Below are 15611 nucleotides of genomic sequence, written 5' to 3'. Positions count from 1 at the left end.
TCTTCGTCGCTATTGTTCTTTCAACTTTGAAATCTTATCATTCAGCAGGCAATTCGTAAACCTATTCGAGACGGAGATTCATTGCAGAGAAACGACGGTGTTTGCGACGTGCGGTTATCTTCCTCTCTTTTCCGGAAGAACGCTTTCTTTATCGCGTTTGATTCCTCAACGTGCTCCTTTCTTCGCAGTGTCGGACGCCAGTGGCCGTTACTCGTCGCAGTTCCATTTCGGGAACGGTTTCTGGCTTGGTTCGAGCACCCTCTGCAAAGAGCTAAATGCCACCAGAGGAAGTATTCGCCAGGAACTCGACGATACTCCGCCCTATGCGTTGAAATTTCACGTAGCGAGGATGTACTTGACGTTGCCCAAGGAACTCGAATTCTCGGTAAGTACTTCTGCTTGTTTCTTCCCGATCGTTTCAACTTTTCCATCGTTAACTCTTGTCTTTGTCGGATAAATTCGCGCGGAATTATCGTTTTGCACAAAGGTATTCCTAATTCGTTTAATTAAACCATCCTTTAACCAGCCTTCGTAAGTCGAATAGCGCGATAACTCCGATAGCGAATGAATTATTAGACGGATTAATTAAACGCATAGTTCGAAGAAACCGGCTTCGGCAAACGCACGAAACGTTTATCCTCCGAACGGAATTAGTCAACGAATAATTAATCGCAAACGATTATTTAGCCTCTGTTAAATATTTACGAGTCGAAGAATCCGCCGACTGCGTCGTCTTCGCCCGCGCGACGAGATTAATAAAGCGAGTTATTTATACGGCAAGCGGGAAAATTAACGCAACTAACGCGACAACCTGGCGATTATTAGCGTTTTGATCGTAGCGTAAATACTCGAAGAACTTTGTCGCTACCTTGAATCCGAGTTGCATCCTTTAGCTTAATCGGATTACACGACGCTCCGTATTTCGCGATTCTAGAGAAACAACACCGTGCTCCGTAGTTATTTTCCTTCCTCGTTGCGACGCGTCCGGCGCGAGAATCAAGCTAATCAGGATAGAAACGCTGCAAGGTGGCTATCGTTCTTGGAATGCTATTCGAAGATCGAGAAGCCGAGGTAAAGAGTAGCACGTGGGAAATCTAAGACACGGGAAGTTCTCGCGTGGCGAAAATCAACGACTTCTCCCGTAACAGAGTAGTTGATAGTTAGTGTTTCACGGTGTCCACTAAGGTGGTTCCTAGAAATCGTTTACAGCGCGACCGATACGGAAGAGTTTCTACATGGGAAGATTATCGCGAGGGCAGATGCAGCTGTACGTCGGGCGAGTTCAAAATCGTTTCGCGACTTTCCCGTCAGACGTGCGATGGGTGGCATGATCGCGCTGGAAAAACGGGTAGCAGAAACGGACGGAGCAACGAAGGAAGAAAACCTAGAAAGAAATTGAATTTTAAAAGCCCGTCGAACTTCGAGGCAGTTTGGAAATCATGGCGCAAAGTAAACCGAGCGAAATGCGAGGGCATAAAAGTTTAATTAATCTTGAAATTGAATCTTCCTGCTCTGATTTATCTTGCGATTCAGCGTCTGAAATTTAATTAAGACGCCTCGATAGTTTTTTTCCTGCTTCTTCGTATCTCGGCGACGTAATTCCATGCTTGTCGAGCCACATCGTAGATCGAACTAGAACCAATTTGTTTTCAGACGAGACAAGTATTTTTGGGTCTTTGCCTGCCAGCTACGTGCGACCAAGCATCCCTGACCTCGATGCTAAGAGCGAACGCCGATCGAGTCGAACGAGAAGGTAACTCGACTTATCGATCGACCGGCCCGAAGATCCACATCGTTGCGGTGAAATCTGTGCCTTCGAGCAATTACAACCCTTGGCGCGATCCCAAGTCGTACGTTCTCTCGTAAGTAACGCAAGAACTTTTCTTTCGCCGTGGCCCGCGTAAATCGTAAGTCGACCGATCAAATTTTCCACCGAACTCCACCATCCGATAATCTATCGCGCGATCTCAATTATTTTTTCGTTTGCGAGGCTGCCGCGTTTATCGGCTTCGTTCCACTAGATCGCCAACTCGAACAAACCGACACATTTTCTTATATCAGCTTTAGATTACGAGCAAATAATTGCAAAGGTTAAAAGAAACTTCGAACGACGGATAAAAGTCGCTGAGAAGTCGGAGAAACGGCGTAACCGCGTGGAACAAGATATCGCGAGATATTACGGGATACGTATCTTCGATCAACAAGAATTTCCATGCACGACACTCTTACGCGAATTCGCGTCTGTTTACTTACGTAAAAAATATTCGAACGTTTCCGCGTATGAAGCAACTACGTGATGAGGACATACATATGTATTTAAATTCTCGTAAAAGATCAGTGGCGCGGTTTACCTGCAGTTAAACTCCGACGAGACAATTTTTAAGACCCCGCTGCATTTGCAAAGCTCGTTCGACGTGTTTCAAGCCATTAGCAAACCACGAGTTTCTGCGGTTTAACTTTTCGTGGTCAAATTACGAAATTTCAGAATTCGAAATACGAGCATGCTCGGTGCAACGCAATCAGCGACCGGCGTTTCAACGAAATTACGCTAATTACGAAATTCCATTGAAGACCTAACAACGCATAGAAATATATTTTTTGCCGCGATTTCTTCGGTTACACGACCGGAATTTGCGCAATGGTTACATTCACTTCGATAACTTAGCACGAATAACTTACACACGCGTTCACGTAACTACGTGTCGAGATGGCTAGCTAACTCGCGCTAACATTACGATATGTTCCAATGTATTGGCTTATATAAGAAAAACTTTTCCTCGTTGTCCGATTAGACGCGCGTCTCCGTTCGCGTAAAGAGGAATTCGCGCGAAGAAACGAAACAAAATTAAGTTCTCTCGATCGTCGGTTACAAGTGCCTATTTTTAAACGATACGCGAAGAGAAGCGAGCTCGAGGGTTTTTGATCCTGCACACGTATAACCCGATAGTTCGTTAACTTTCTTGTTCCTAAAAGCAGCGTCGAAGGCACTGGAGCAGGTGGTAGTATTTTTAATTGTACGACGTTGTAAATTTGTCTAGTTACAGCGAGCCTGTATCACAGGTTTATCGTCCGTACGATAGCACGTTTAATGATCCATCACGGTGCACGTACGCAAGCTCGTTCATCTACGGGCGCGATACGCTTTCTGTACTTTCTTCTGGAATGGAATTACGGTCTCCGCGTAAACCATCGCTGCAAAACTTTTTTAGAACGCGTTTTGCTCGCCCGATGCAGAAACGCTCCCACCGATTCAGTCCATCGCGACATTCCCTTTCGTACACAACTCGGCAATTTTCTGAAAAAGCAGATCTCTTCGAAAAAAATATGTTGCCACATCCGTTCTACTTTTGAGTAGTTGCGACAAATCGAAAGAAAAGATCGAACACGCCTCGATGGAATATTATGCGAGCCATGTCACAGTTACACGAAAGCGCCATAGAACAACGATTGCGTCAATGACAGTCCGAACAAAAGAAAAATACGAAAAATACGCTGCACGCAGATCGTTGGTTGCATTACTTGCACAACTTAGATTCATATTCGTCGTGTCTGTGGCGACGCCAGAACGGTTTTTGCAAAGCCATCGGATCGCGAATTATGCAACGCGGCTGCGTCGCTACTTTAACAACTCAACTCGAAAGTTGTACCAAAAGACACTTAACTTTCGAACGTCATCCGCCGATTTTTCCTGGAGAAACTTGCCTTCAGATCCGAGATAATATCTCGTAGCGATTCTATCGCTGCGTCCTTGCACCGGGCCAATTAAATCTCGATAAACGACGTTATGTCACCGGAGGAAAGAACGGGAGAAAGCGAGAGATTGGTAATCGATGCGAATCTCTAAATGCATTCGAGGATCGTTGTTCGATCGAAGACAGAAACGAGCTCGTGCTAAAAGGAATTACTCTGCGTAAATCATAACGAACACAAAGCAACGTCGTATACATCCAACCGCCGAATACCTCGCTACTTTGTACAGAATTTTTCGCAAGTTTCGAACAGCGGCTTGATTCGCCACGATGAACTTTGATAGATGCCGAGGGAGGAAGCGCCTTTATCGCATGCCAACGACTTAAGTCGCTCTCGGTAAAACGAGAAACTATGCAAAATGAACGAAAGATCGACGATCGCGTAAATACCGGAGAAAGCTCGCCGCGTCGCTCTACTTCCGCTAAAAATAGTAAAAGTCCGATTTTAATCGAAAAACTTGGGTCATAAATATTCGAATCGTTCGGCTGTACTTGGTCGGTCGCTCGATGAACAGAACTAGCAGCAAGATGCTTCCAAAGGGTTCACTACCTTCGAACTTGTAATTTTCTCCTAACTGCAAATTACGTCAGTGTTAACCTGCTCCAACTATAAATAGGAATTCGCACCTCGTCGCGTCCTTGCACGCGATGCATATATACCTGTTAACTATAATACAACAAGTAGCGCGTCCAAGTTCCAAGGCAAGTTACAATCTTATGGCCTTAAAACGATCTCCGTTTAGATAAGATCGTGCACCTCGAGATTATTAAGCTCCATCCACAACAGTCGCTAGATCTTTCAGCTTTCGTCTAAGGTCAGGGTTACGATCCTCTTTCTTACTAACTTTTCGTAGAATTGTACGAATTGATCGATTTTCTCGATAGTCCGAATCAAAAGTTTACGACCTATTTACTTGTAGCTTAATCGTTGCAAAAATGTACGTACGTTTCGGCGTAACCACGTTCGAAGAAAGTGTTTCGAACAAACTGCACGATTTTTCCAAATACGATCGGTATTTGCATCGATGTATTAGCAATTTCGTTGCTTTCCAGATTGCGCAAATATGTAGGTTTTAATCGTCCATTTACGATCATCGTTTCACACTCTCTCCCTCTCTCGATGAGCCACGTATTTATATTAGCAACGAACCGGTTTACAGCAATTATGCAATGAGCATTGCATTTGCAGTTTAATGAACGTGAGAGAGATTCCGAGCCCGTGTTTACATCGCATCCACTGAGATCAAAGCTCTCGAATTGGACACCCTGTCCGACTTCTGAATAGATACATTCTGGAGTTTCGCTTCTTCCGGCGATCGATTTGGTTGGAAATTCGTGTTAGAGCGCGTATCGGCAGGTGTACACGGTCGCACGTGTGCCTCGAATGTATTACGCAAGATCGTAGAAAGGCTGAAAGCGTGGACACGTGAAAGTAGATTCGCTATTGTGTGCATTCCACTCGAAGGCGGAATTGATTCGATTCGCGTCTCTCTACCGATTTTAATCGTTCAACGTCCAGAAGAGGGTACCACGGCCATCGGTTTTCTCACATTAAGGTTAGCATTGCTCCACCTGGATCGATTTTGAAAGCTGCTTGCCGGATCGAACGATCGTTTCAGCAGAAATTACATACAGGCTATCGAAATACGACTACAGAATGGTGAAGTTTTATCGCGTTAATACCGCTAACTTCGCTCTAACGTACCATCGAATAACATATACACTGGTTATGCAAAGGAGCCAGCGAATCTGCAATGAAAATGCACGCGTAATCGTCCGAATTTAATTACACGAAAATGCAAGAAACGACGCATAATAAGGGCCGACTCGATGAATAAGCGAATCACCGCTCCGCGCGTTCTTAGATAATTTACATTTATGAATAAAATTAGATGAAAAGTTTTCCGCGCTGTCCAACAACAAAAAACTGTGTTGCCACAATTTTTCATTTGCATGTATTAAAGGAGAAAGGAAAAGTACTGAGATAACGCCGTGCGGAACGAAATCTTATTCATGGGATACAAAGTATGACGAACATAGTACGTAGGAAACCATGACGGACGAAGTCAAATTGCGCTTATTATCCTTAGGATTCTCAAGCGTCGTGTTGTCAATGGAGATGGTCATATTGGACCTCCGATTCGACTCGGAGTAGCCAGTTTTCTCGAGGGATAAAGACGTTGCACGGTTCAATTTCTGGATAAATTGAAAATTTTTACCGCCGCGTTACGGTTACGCCCCCGAGAGATTCGGATAAAGGTTCTGAAAGGTTGGTAAAGGTACCTAATCTTCGACCTAGAAACGATCCTATATAAGTAACGCATTAACCGAAAGTTTCCAGCCAGTTTCGGTGCTTTTCGGACACGAGGATGAAACTACTTTACCAATTTTCACGGTAATTCTGCCCTTCTTTCTTTTCCTCGATTTTCCTTCGATGAGCTTTCCTCGGACATGCGAACAAACTACCGCGTGACTCCGGAAAAATCTCGAAATAAATAGGAGAAATGCAAATGAGTCACGGCATAATTTAAATCTGGCAAGTTTTATACCGCTGCCTCCCATCGTAATATAAAATGACGACGAGAGAGTCCCCTTAAAGCCGAGGGAAAAACTTATCCCCCGTTTTGTTCTCCCCCAGCGCATCGTGATTCGCGTTTAAGGGCCTATTAACGTAGAAAAATGACGAACTTTTTGTCGTTTGTCCCGCGCCAAGCGGAATAAGCTCTCTTTCTTCCACCAACTTTGACAAACCGAAATACTTTACTTACGATTACTCGGTTCTGGCATAGTACGCCTTCTGTTCCTAGTTGTACCGCGAGTCGATCCCTCGAGTATCGATTTCTTTGTTCTCTGCCATAGCTCGCTACTTTAACTGGAAAAAATGAGAAAGAGAAAGACGAGCATTATTTATTGTTCGCTTTCCCCCGGGAGGAGGAACGCTCGATGGGAAGAATGTTTTCCGCGAAGCGTCGTTGCACGTCGATTAAAAAGGTTAAGCAAGGAAAGAAAGTCACGAAGTCGATATCGCACGGTGAACCCGATTGCGCTTCATCGCGATTTTTAGTATAACGGAACGTTAATTATCCAAATTAATTATCGTACATCTCGCTGTCGTATAAAATGAAACGTTTCCGTATCAAGCAGTAACAGAAGCTTTCTAATAAAAATGTGGCAAGCTCTTTCAAGTTTTATCGTCGTTCCCCCATTTCAATTTTCTCTTAATCGGTGATCCGATGATCGATCGTACCGTTAATCGTTCCGACGATCAATGTTCTACCGTATATTCAAAAGTAATTCTTCGATGAATCGCGAGCTACGAAATAAACCTCGAAACGACCAATTTCCAGTTAGAGTGATTGAGTCGTTACGAATCTTTATGACCGACGTAAAGTCACCGTCGACGGGTAATGATTCCGCAGGTGGTTCGATTTTGTGGGAAGCGTTTCAGAAATCTGGAACACTCGCTATACATAAATCTCCCAAACTTTATTGGTTTTCCTTCGTCTGTATCGATATACTTGGCCTCTATCGATGCTTAGAAATATTTGTTACGTAGCTATCTCTAGAAATTCCGCGAGAAATCTACCGTTACGTATCAAGTAACCGCGTTATGAATATTCATTAACGACGCGATTAATTTGCTCCTTGGTCGTCCATTATTTTAATTTTGAAAAAATTTTGTTCGATCTTTAAAGTCTAAATTTATTGTCAATTCGCATTGGAACTTGGGTCATAAATTTTCGATAATGTAAAACCGTTCGTATGTTTAATAGCAGTAACATCGCTATCGAGGATAGACGTAACCCAATTGCTTTAAAGAGATGTTAATTGCATTCGCAGTGTTCACGTTTGGTCATGCTCGTTTAGATTACCTCGCGTTTCAAATTGATTGATCAATATGATAAAAATTATTGCGGCTAAATGTGCTTAATCGTACAATTCGTAATTCGTTTAATGCCCAGTTCTACTTTCTAAGAAACACGAGCGATTAGCTGTTCGTAAACCCGAATTATTATTGTAGGATTTTCTTATTTATTAGGAATAGACTGGAATGGAAATACAGCAATGTGCCATGACTAAGACAACTAAATAATTCGTTTACAACTCTCGTCACCACGGTTCCTCCACATCCTCCTCGACAACGTTGACGACACTCTCTGACGACGCTGACAACACTCTGATTTCTCGACTAACTATCGACCGTTAATTCGTCTTTCTCCCTTAACCCTTTCGCTTCGATAGTCCAATCCGCCGAAGTACTGTTACTGAACAGAAACGCGCGCCAGAAATACGCACAGTGTGCGTGGTTGCTGTATACACGTTTTCCTAAGTCTTAAATAACGATAATTCTTGTAAGAATCGTATATGAAATATCGTTTCACTGTCAATGGATCTAATAGATTTTTTAGCATGAAACAGTATACGATCGTCTGGATATTTGAAATATATTGCGTGAAACGATTTGATGTTGTTTCGATAATGAGTAACTTGAAGAAGTGATTAATCCAATATGTCAATAAAATCAGCAGAAAATGTTCCGCCGATAACGAAAAAATATACTATTGACTACAGATAGCACTTGTATTTATATGCATCATTTGGATGCCGGATATATGCTGCGTTCGAAGCGAAAGGGTTAACATGGTCGCATAGGCCTTTTTCCGCGTAACTGTTCGATCGAAGGGTCCACGACACACTGATGAGCCTGTCGGCACTTAGGCTTTCTCGCAACATTGTTTATGGTTCACCCGATATTTCTTAGGCCATTTGTCCACGATACTACATTATTTATACGTATAATGGAGGCAACTGTTTACAGGGGTATCAGCGTAGGTTAATCGCGTTTTAAAGCGAGCAGCGAAATGTCGTGGAAAAAGGAGCAGGAGACGGAAAACGAATATGCCACGGGAAATTTCCTATATCCCTTCGTGATTTAAGAGCGGTTTAGCGGTACTACCATCAATTTTACATTTTAATATACGCTTTAATGCTTCGCTGTAATCTCCTCGATATAATTTTAACCACTCGAAGAAATGTAAATTTGTCCGATAAAAAGATTGCTCCATTAAAATTATCATCGCGAAAGAGACAGCTTATGGAGGTTACGTTAACCAACAGAGGTTACGCGATTAGTTTTCTCGAATCATCCTCTAAAGAGGATACGTTTCTTTAATTCATCCTGCTTTTGCACGTTACGTTCGCGAAACATATTTCCGACTGGTTTTTCAGCGGAGTTGCAGGCGCGCTACTATTTCTGATGATCTGTGCGACTATGTACGAGTACAAAACAGGAGTACAACCGAATGTCAAGGATGTGGAATCATCTAGCGTATCGAATAACAACGAGAGACTGAGCAATTTTTCCAACAAGAATCTAAACCAAGATGGCGAAGTGATCCAAGAAAACGGGGAGGAGCTGATCGAGAAGGGGAAGAACTTGCAAAAAGAATCGCCTGATCGTTCTGAAAAGGAGAGCAAGAAAGGTGACGCATGCTCAGCGGTTCGCGTTACTCGCTAATAATCTTTGGATCCTCTAACAGTTTTCTTTCTCGTCCATTTCTTTTCAGGCTTCTGGCTAACGTGTCTAACAGCCTTCAATCCTATCGCGAACGGCAGCAAGATCGTTAGCACCGAACCTGCCGCGAGAGACAGCCTGACTTGTCTGCATGGGCTCAGAGTGTTCTCGCTGGGATGGGTGGTCATGGTGCACACCTATCTTCAAGTCTTCTCCATTGCTGGTAAAGTGATCATCCCTTTTCAGAAACAACATCACGACGTTCGAGTAATATCGGTGAACGTCCGTTTGGACCACTTTGGGCCACTATGTTTCAGTAGAACTCGAGTGATTTTCTGATCGCTATAATTTACGAGTACAAGGAACATTGTTATTAGTCGTTCGTGAAAATAATAATTGTCGTAATTGCGACGTTGCTATTAAGAACACCGAGAATCATCCTCGTCGACGATAGATGAGATTCGATGGAAAAAGATTGCAAGCAATTAGAATTTAGAGTAGCTTTCACGGCTGGAAAAATTATTTATTAATATAGATCCGATTAATTTCTCTGTGCAACATATTGTGACGTAACGGAATACGTGTACCGGTCTGCTGGTTCACCGTAATCGAATTTTCTTCGTCTCGATATAACGCGTTACCTCGAACTTTCTCTGATAATTTCGAGATGGGATGACTTTCTCTATCGCCTTACAGAGAACAAAACCCTGCGTTCGGTGACAGAGCGGAATTTTATGTTCCAAACTATCAGCAACGCCACCTTCTCCGTAGACACATTTTTCTTCATCAGGTAAGACACATCCAATGACAAGTATCCTCGTTACGAGATAATCAATCGCCTAATCCATACGAATGCGACTGTTTCAGTGGCTTGTTAGTTACGATCCTCTTCTATCGGTCTTCCGGTAGCTTGAAAAATGACAAGGGCATTTTCTGGAAGACGTGTTTCACCAAATTTATCATCATGATCCTCTACAGATTTATCAGGTAAAAAAGATCGAACTATTCTACGATACGAAAACAGAACGGATTAAAATTGTAAAAGTTTCGCACGTGGTTCTATTCCAAGTCGATAGCGAACAGATCCACGATAAAATCCGATACACGATTCGATCGAGCATACAAATTTCAAATAAGGAGAAATCTCTTCCAATAAACGACTGTCAAACCTCGGTCAAGCGAATTCGCATACCGATCTCTTTCCGTTTTCTTTTACCAAGATTGACACCGGCGTATCTCTTTGTCCTGGGAATAAACGAGATCGCCATCAAGTATGCGCTATCAAGGACGGTGTTCTCGCCAGTGATCGTCGACCATTTGACGTGCGAAAAGTTTTGGTGGAGAAACGCATTGTACCTTAACTCGCTCTACCCTCGTACCGAGATGGTAAGGATATTGGATCAACATTTTTACCATTTAGAAAATTAATAGACTCGTTAGCGAATTAACAGAGTCGTTGGTTAATATTGACGTAGCTCTTAACACGAACGCAAATACAATTAAATCAAAGAACGACGATGCATAGCGAGAGGAGGATGCGGCAAAATTTCCAGGAGGAAGTACGAGTCGCGGAGATTACGGGGCGGGAAGGTGTCAGCGTCTCGATCGTTTTCCGATAATTAATTCTATCGTTCGGAGAAAGTTCCAAAGTGCCGGGACAACGCGGAGAGTGTCTAACCGTTCTAGAATTAATTTCATCGTCCATGAGAAAGAGTGGGTTAATCATTGGTTAAACAGCCGACCGTTTGCTTCCTCGCATTTCAAAGATCCGTAGCGAGAAATTACGAGCTGCCACTGTCAAACCAGAGGAAAAGATCGTCGTGTCTATGTAACGTCGTGAAAACGGTTCTACTTGATCGAACGAGTACGACGTTTGATCCATTAGCTATCAAGTTTTTCTCGGCTATAGATTTTCCATGGAACAAGTATTTTTTTTCGATACTCCCCGATAGTATGACCTATTCTCAGTACGTTGAACCTTGACGTGATTATCCTATGAATACTTGATTAACAACTTTCCAGTGTATGCTGTGGAGCTGGTATATGGCGAACGACACACAGTTCTACGTTCTCGGAATACTTTTGCTTCTTCTATCTATCAAATACCTGAAGGCCATCGTCGTCGTGATTTTGCTGTTGATCGCCTCTTCGTGGTTTACCACCTTCTCCGTCGCCTATTCCAACGATTACATCGCCAGGTAATTAATTCGTTAAGCGTTAAAAATTTGTCGATTGCACGTTTAACGTCGATTAAACGTTCCGGTTTACCTCTGTTCAGCAGTGAAACCCCTTCGTTCTCTCTTTTTCTCCTTTTTTGTCGCGTGTCGTGTCCATTGTCAGAACGTGTAATTTCAACCACCTACTTTTAGACTGGATTTAACGGTATTCGATTTATAAATGAAACACCACCGCTTTAAATTTCGACCCGTTATAATTAAACGTCAGATTTCTAGCTTTGCGAACGGTTATAACGCGATTACTCGCTAATTATAATAACTTAGCGAGTCCCGTACTTTCCACTTATACCGCACTTGCCGGCTATCTCTGCCGCGTAAATCTTCATTCTCTCTTTTTGTTTCTTCCCCGGTTAGAATCCAAGAACCGTTTGCGCTTTTCGACGAGCTGTACGATAAGCCTTGGCTGAGAGCTGGGCCTTACTTCGTTGGCATCATCACCGGTTACATTTTGTTCAGAACGAATTGCAAATTGAAATTGCCTCTGGTAAGTAGCTTAATCCGGCACCTTAATAAGGTAAAAGATGCTCCGTTTGATCTCGGAAAGTGAAACGTAAATTCCCCTTGGTGGACCAACGTGGCAGATATCCCGACGAGTTTAAAATCAAGGAAACCTGTTCCAGTTAATCTTTGATAAATTATTTGGTCGTCAGCTGATACTCGTAACCGAGACGAGATCGAGCGAGCGAGCTTAAACGCCACTGTTGCAGATCGTACGAGTAATCGGCTGGGTATTATCTACTGCCATAATGTTCTCGGTAGTCTACGGTCTATATCCCGGAAACTTAACCGTGCCGGTGAGTTCCGTGTACGCCGCCTTAGGACACACCGCCTGGGCGATCGGTGTATCCTTCATCGTGATTCAATGCTGCACCGGGTACGCTAGAATGATCGACAGTCTGCTGTCGCTCAAACTGATATATCCGCTATCGAGGTTGACTTACTGCGCGTACTTGGTGCATCCTGTCATCATGATGGTCACTGTATCCCAGATGGATGGTCCGCTCCATCTTCACAACAATATCGTGGTAAGTCTAGGCAGAACGAGCCAGCTGTCTTCGGGTCCGAACGGCGACAATGTGTGCTTGGGTGAATCTCAAAGTGTCGGATGGTTCGAATCAGACATAAACAACTATTTTTACCTTCGTACTTTCTCGAAATGCTCACTTTTCATATGGTTTTCCAGCTGATCTTGTACTTTGGCAATCTGGTCGCCTCCTACTTGATGTCGTTCTGCATTTCCATCGCGTTCGAGGCGCCCATCGTCAATCTGCTCAAGATCGCTTTCATATCGAAGAAGAGGATAAGATAGAGAAAGATCGAACGTAGTGTATCGCGCGATCGACGCTAGGTAATGGACGTTTCGATTTTCCTTACAATAGGCGCGTTATTAAAAACCTGCTATCGACTTCCTTGTTCCTCAGGATTTAATCGTAGCTCTCCAGTGCAAGAGGAAAGAATCCCCGACTCTCTGGCAGATATTTTCGGGACAAAGATAAAAGCCGCTTTCGTGCATCTATTTTTCTCGACAACGATACAGTACACAGCTGCCGTGCTTTGACAATTTAGATGATGCGAAATCAATGCGATTTCGTCGTACTTAATAGGAATATGTTTGCACAGGCGCTTATGACTGTCGTAAAGTATAAATCAAAGGCAAATGCGTCTTCCGTAGAATACAGGCGATCAAAGCGTATTAAATTCGTAATTTCGCAGAAAAAGCGGGCGTTCATTTTGTCTCGTTCATCGTTCGTGTCAAGAGTGTGAGAAAGATTCTTCGCAAAGCATCGCCGAAACGATAGGCTTCTCGCGTGTTATTTTATACGATTCCAATAGCGTTTTTACCCTCGATCATGTGCCACAAGAATATTTACGATTGGTGCAGTAAGGAAACTTGGACAAAAGTTGGAAATCGAGCGAAGATCGAAAGAAGAAACGATCGGGATCCGTGCCCAGCCACCGCTAGTCCAGTTCGACGAAAGCAGAGGAAATCGGAAAACGATAAAGGCGGCGAAACAATTGTAGCTTAAGACCGAACTTTAAATAACTAAGATCGATAGCACACCTGTTCGCGAGTGTCAATAACGAAAGAAAATGTTTGTACAAAAAATTGAAAAAAAAGCGTTTCATTTTAAACGTACTGGTATTTCCCGAGCGACGAATATCTTGTCTGCGTGTGCGCCAAAACGACAGAAATAGGAAAGCGCGTTAAACTTAGATCGAAGAAAAGATAAATCGATATTTGCGCGATCTCTGACGCTGTTTCACGCCTGGACGAAATTTAATGTTAGACGGACGTGATTCGTTTAAAGTGATCGTTGCTTCGTTAAATTACAAAAAGCAGTTGAAAAACGAGTACGTTTTTTTCACGTCATTCTTTCTTAGATACTAACTCGATACACGTCTGTTTACCGCAAAATGAAATGAAAAACTGTCGTCACGTAGGCGTTATAACTGTTAGGAAAAAGAAAAATATTATGCAAAGCGTGCCGAATCTCTTCTGCTGCCAACGGCTAAATTAAAAATCACTGAAACGTAATTGATATTTGGAGTAAAAGATTAATAGTAAAAAGGAGTTTCTCGTTTACTCGTGAACCAACGTTCGCGGTGTTTCGCCACACGGCGGTAAAAAGTAACCTTACCTTTTTTTCATCCTTTGACGTAAAAACGTAACGGAAAAAGCAAGTAAATATATGCGGGCAGAAACGAGCACGAAGGAAAATATGTAAACAGCGCACGGAGTAATTCTGGCCTAGTACTGGTGCACGCGTGTTCGATCTTTGCGCGGTGCTACGTGCTCGGAAGCACACGATTAGTAATGCAATTAACGTCCCGTCAATTACGGCCGTATAACGTCCATTTCACGCGATTATCGCAACGCGACCGACTGTCTCGCACTTGCATCATCTGTCGCGTATATCAATGCCATGACGTTTGCCTTCTCTTTCTGCGTATTCTCGAAACCTGCTTATAAACTTCGCTTCTTTCCCTTTCGCTTTTTCATTTTTCTCTTCCTCTTCGGGAATACTTTGATTCGCCTCGCGATTCCGCTATTTCGACGCTATTATTAAACTATTTGCAGCGCAGTGTTGAAAAATCTTCGAGCAAAGATCGCGACGTATTTTCGAGGAAATTCTAGTTTCATTCCAGTCCCGGAGAATCCGGAGAATCCAAGATCAGAGTCGTCTAGTACGGTTTACGATTTATCACGAAACTGTAGCCATCAAACAGTAGTCAGAAATCGAGATGCCACGCTCGTGGCTCGAGCCAAACCGAAATTCTGCCAACTGTCTTCCACGTGCCTTTTCTCGTTCCGCTTCTAATAACGATTACGAAAAAAAAAAAAAAAAAAAAAAATCAATGGAACTTTTACGAGCCGGAACGTTCGGAAATCGAATATCGTGGAATATGATTTTCGAGGCAGTCAAATTTCCAAGTGATTTTAGAAGCGAATTTTCATCTCCGAAATAGCGATATCCGATAACTGGAATCGAAGGTTGGAAAGAAATGAGACGAGAAGAGTAAAAATTTACGAGAATCCTCGGTCGGATAACTAGTTCGTTAATGGAATCGAATGCAGATCAGGCAGGCCTGTATTTCGTATTTGTAGTCGAGCAAATAGATACGGTTAATCGGCATAGTCGGCCCTACAGCAACCAGAGTCTAATGCTAATACAAGTACGAGCATCCCTCCATTGACAATCCAATTTACGTATATATCCTGTGTAGCTTCTAAAGTGCATCGTCTAAATCGAATTCGAAATGCGCGTCGGTTTTCGGCCGACTTCTCGACCATCGTTTTAAGCGAGCAAATACCGTGTAACGAATAACGATTTAATACGTTAACGAAGATTATTAATGAAACGTTGCATGTCGTTGATCAATTGCAGATAACGAATCGGACGATATGATCGGTAATTTAGGATCGAATATTTTATACTCGCTCGTTAGAGGCGGTAACAAGTTGCGCGCAACTTCGACCCGCTTAATTTTTCATTGTTCTCTCGATTATTCGCATGTACGTGTAACGTACATGGCTGCAAAGTTTCACGAACTTTCGATGTTTCGATCATCGAATTTATGTTATTCTCGACTACTGCTCCATTTAATGTA

At 42.9% G+C, this 15611-nt stretch overlaps 1 protein-coding gene across 1 annotated transcript; it reads left to right on the top strand.

The window, feature by feature from the left end:
* Window positions 1-225: 225 nt before the first annotated feature.
* On the top strand, window positions 226-14242 carry LOC126865245 (nose resistant to fluoxetine protein 6-like). Its single transcript, XM_050617564.1, has 12 exons — window positions 226-385; window positions 1654-1862; window positions 8979-9232; window positions 9317-9487; window positions 9961-10054; window positions 10132-10251; window positions 10485-10650; window positions 11287-11462; window positions 11856-11985; window positions 12209-12526; window positions 12685-12849; window positions 12923-14242. The coding sequence occupies exons 1-11, from the start codon at window positions 350-352 to the stop codon at window positions 12808-12810; spliced, it is 1800 nt and encodes a 599-aa protein (XP_050473521.1). The 5' UTR covers window positions 226-349; the 3' UTR covers window positions 12811-12849; window positions 12923-14242.
* Window positions 14243-15611: the final 1369 nt, after the last annotated feature.

This window comes from Bombus huntii, chromosome 4 (assembly GCF_024542735.1).
Source record: "Bombus huntii isolate Logan2020A chromosome 4, iyBomHunt1.1, whole genome shotgun sequence".
Lineage (NCBI taxonomy): Eukaryota > Metazoa > Arthropoda > Insecta > Hymenoptera > Apidae > Bombus > Bombus huntii.
This window is presented reverse-complemented; position numbering and strand designations above follow the sequence as displayed.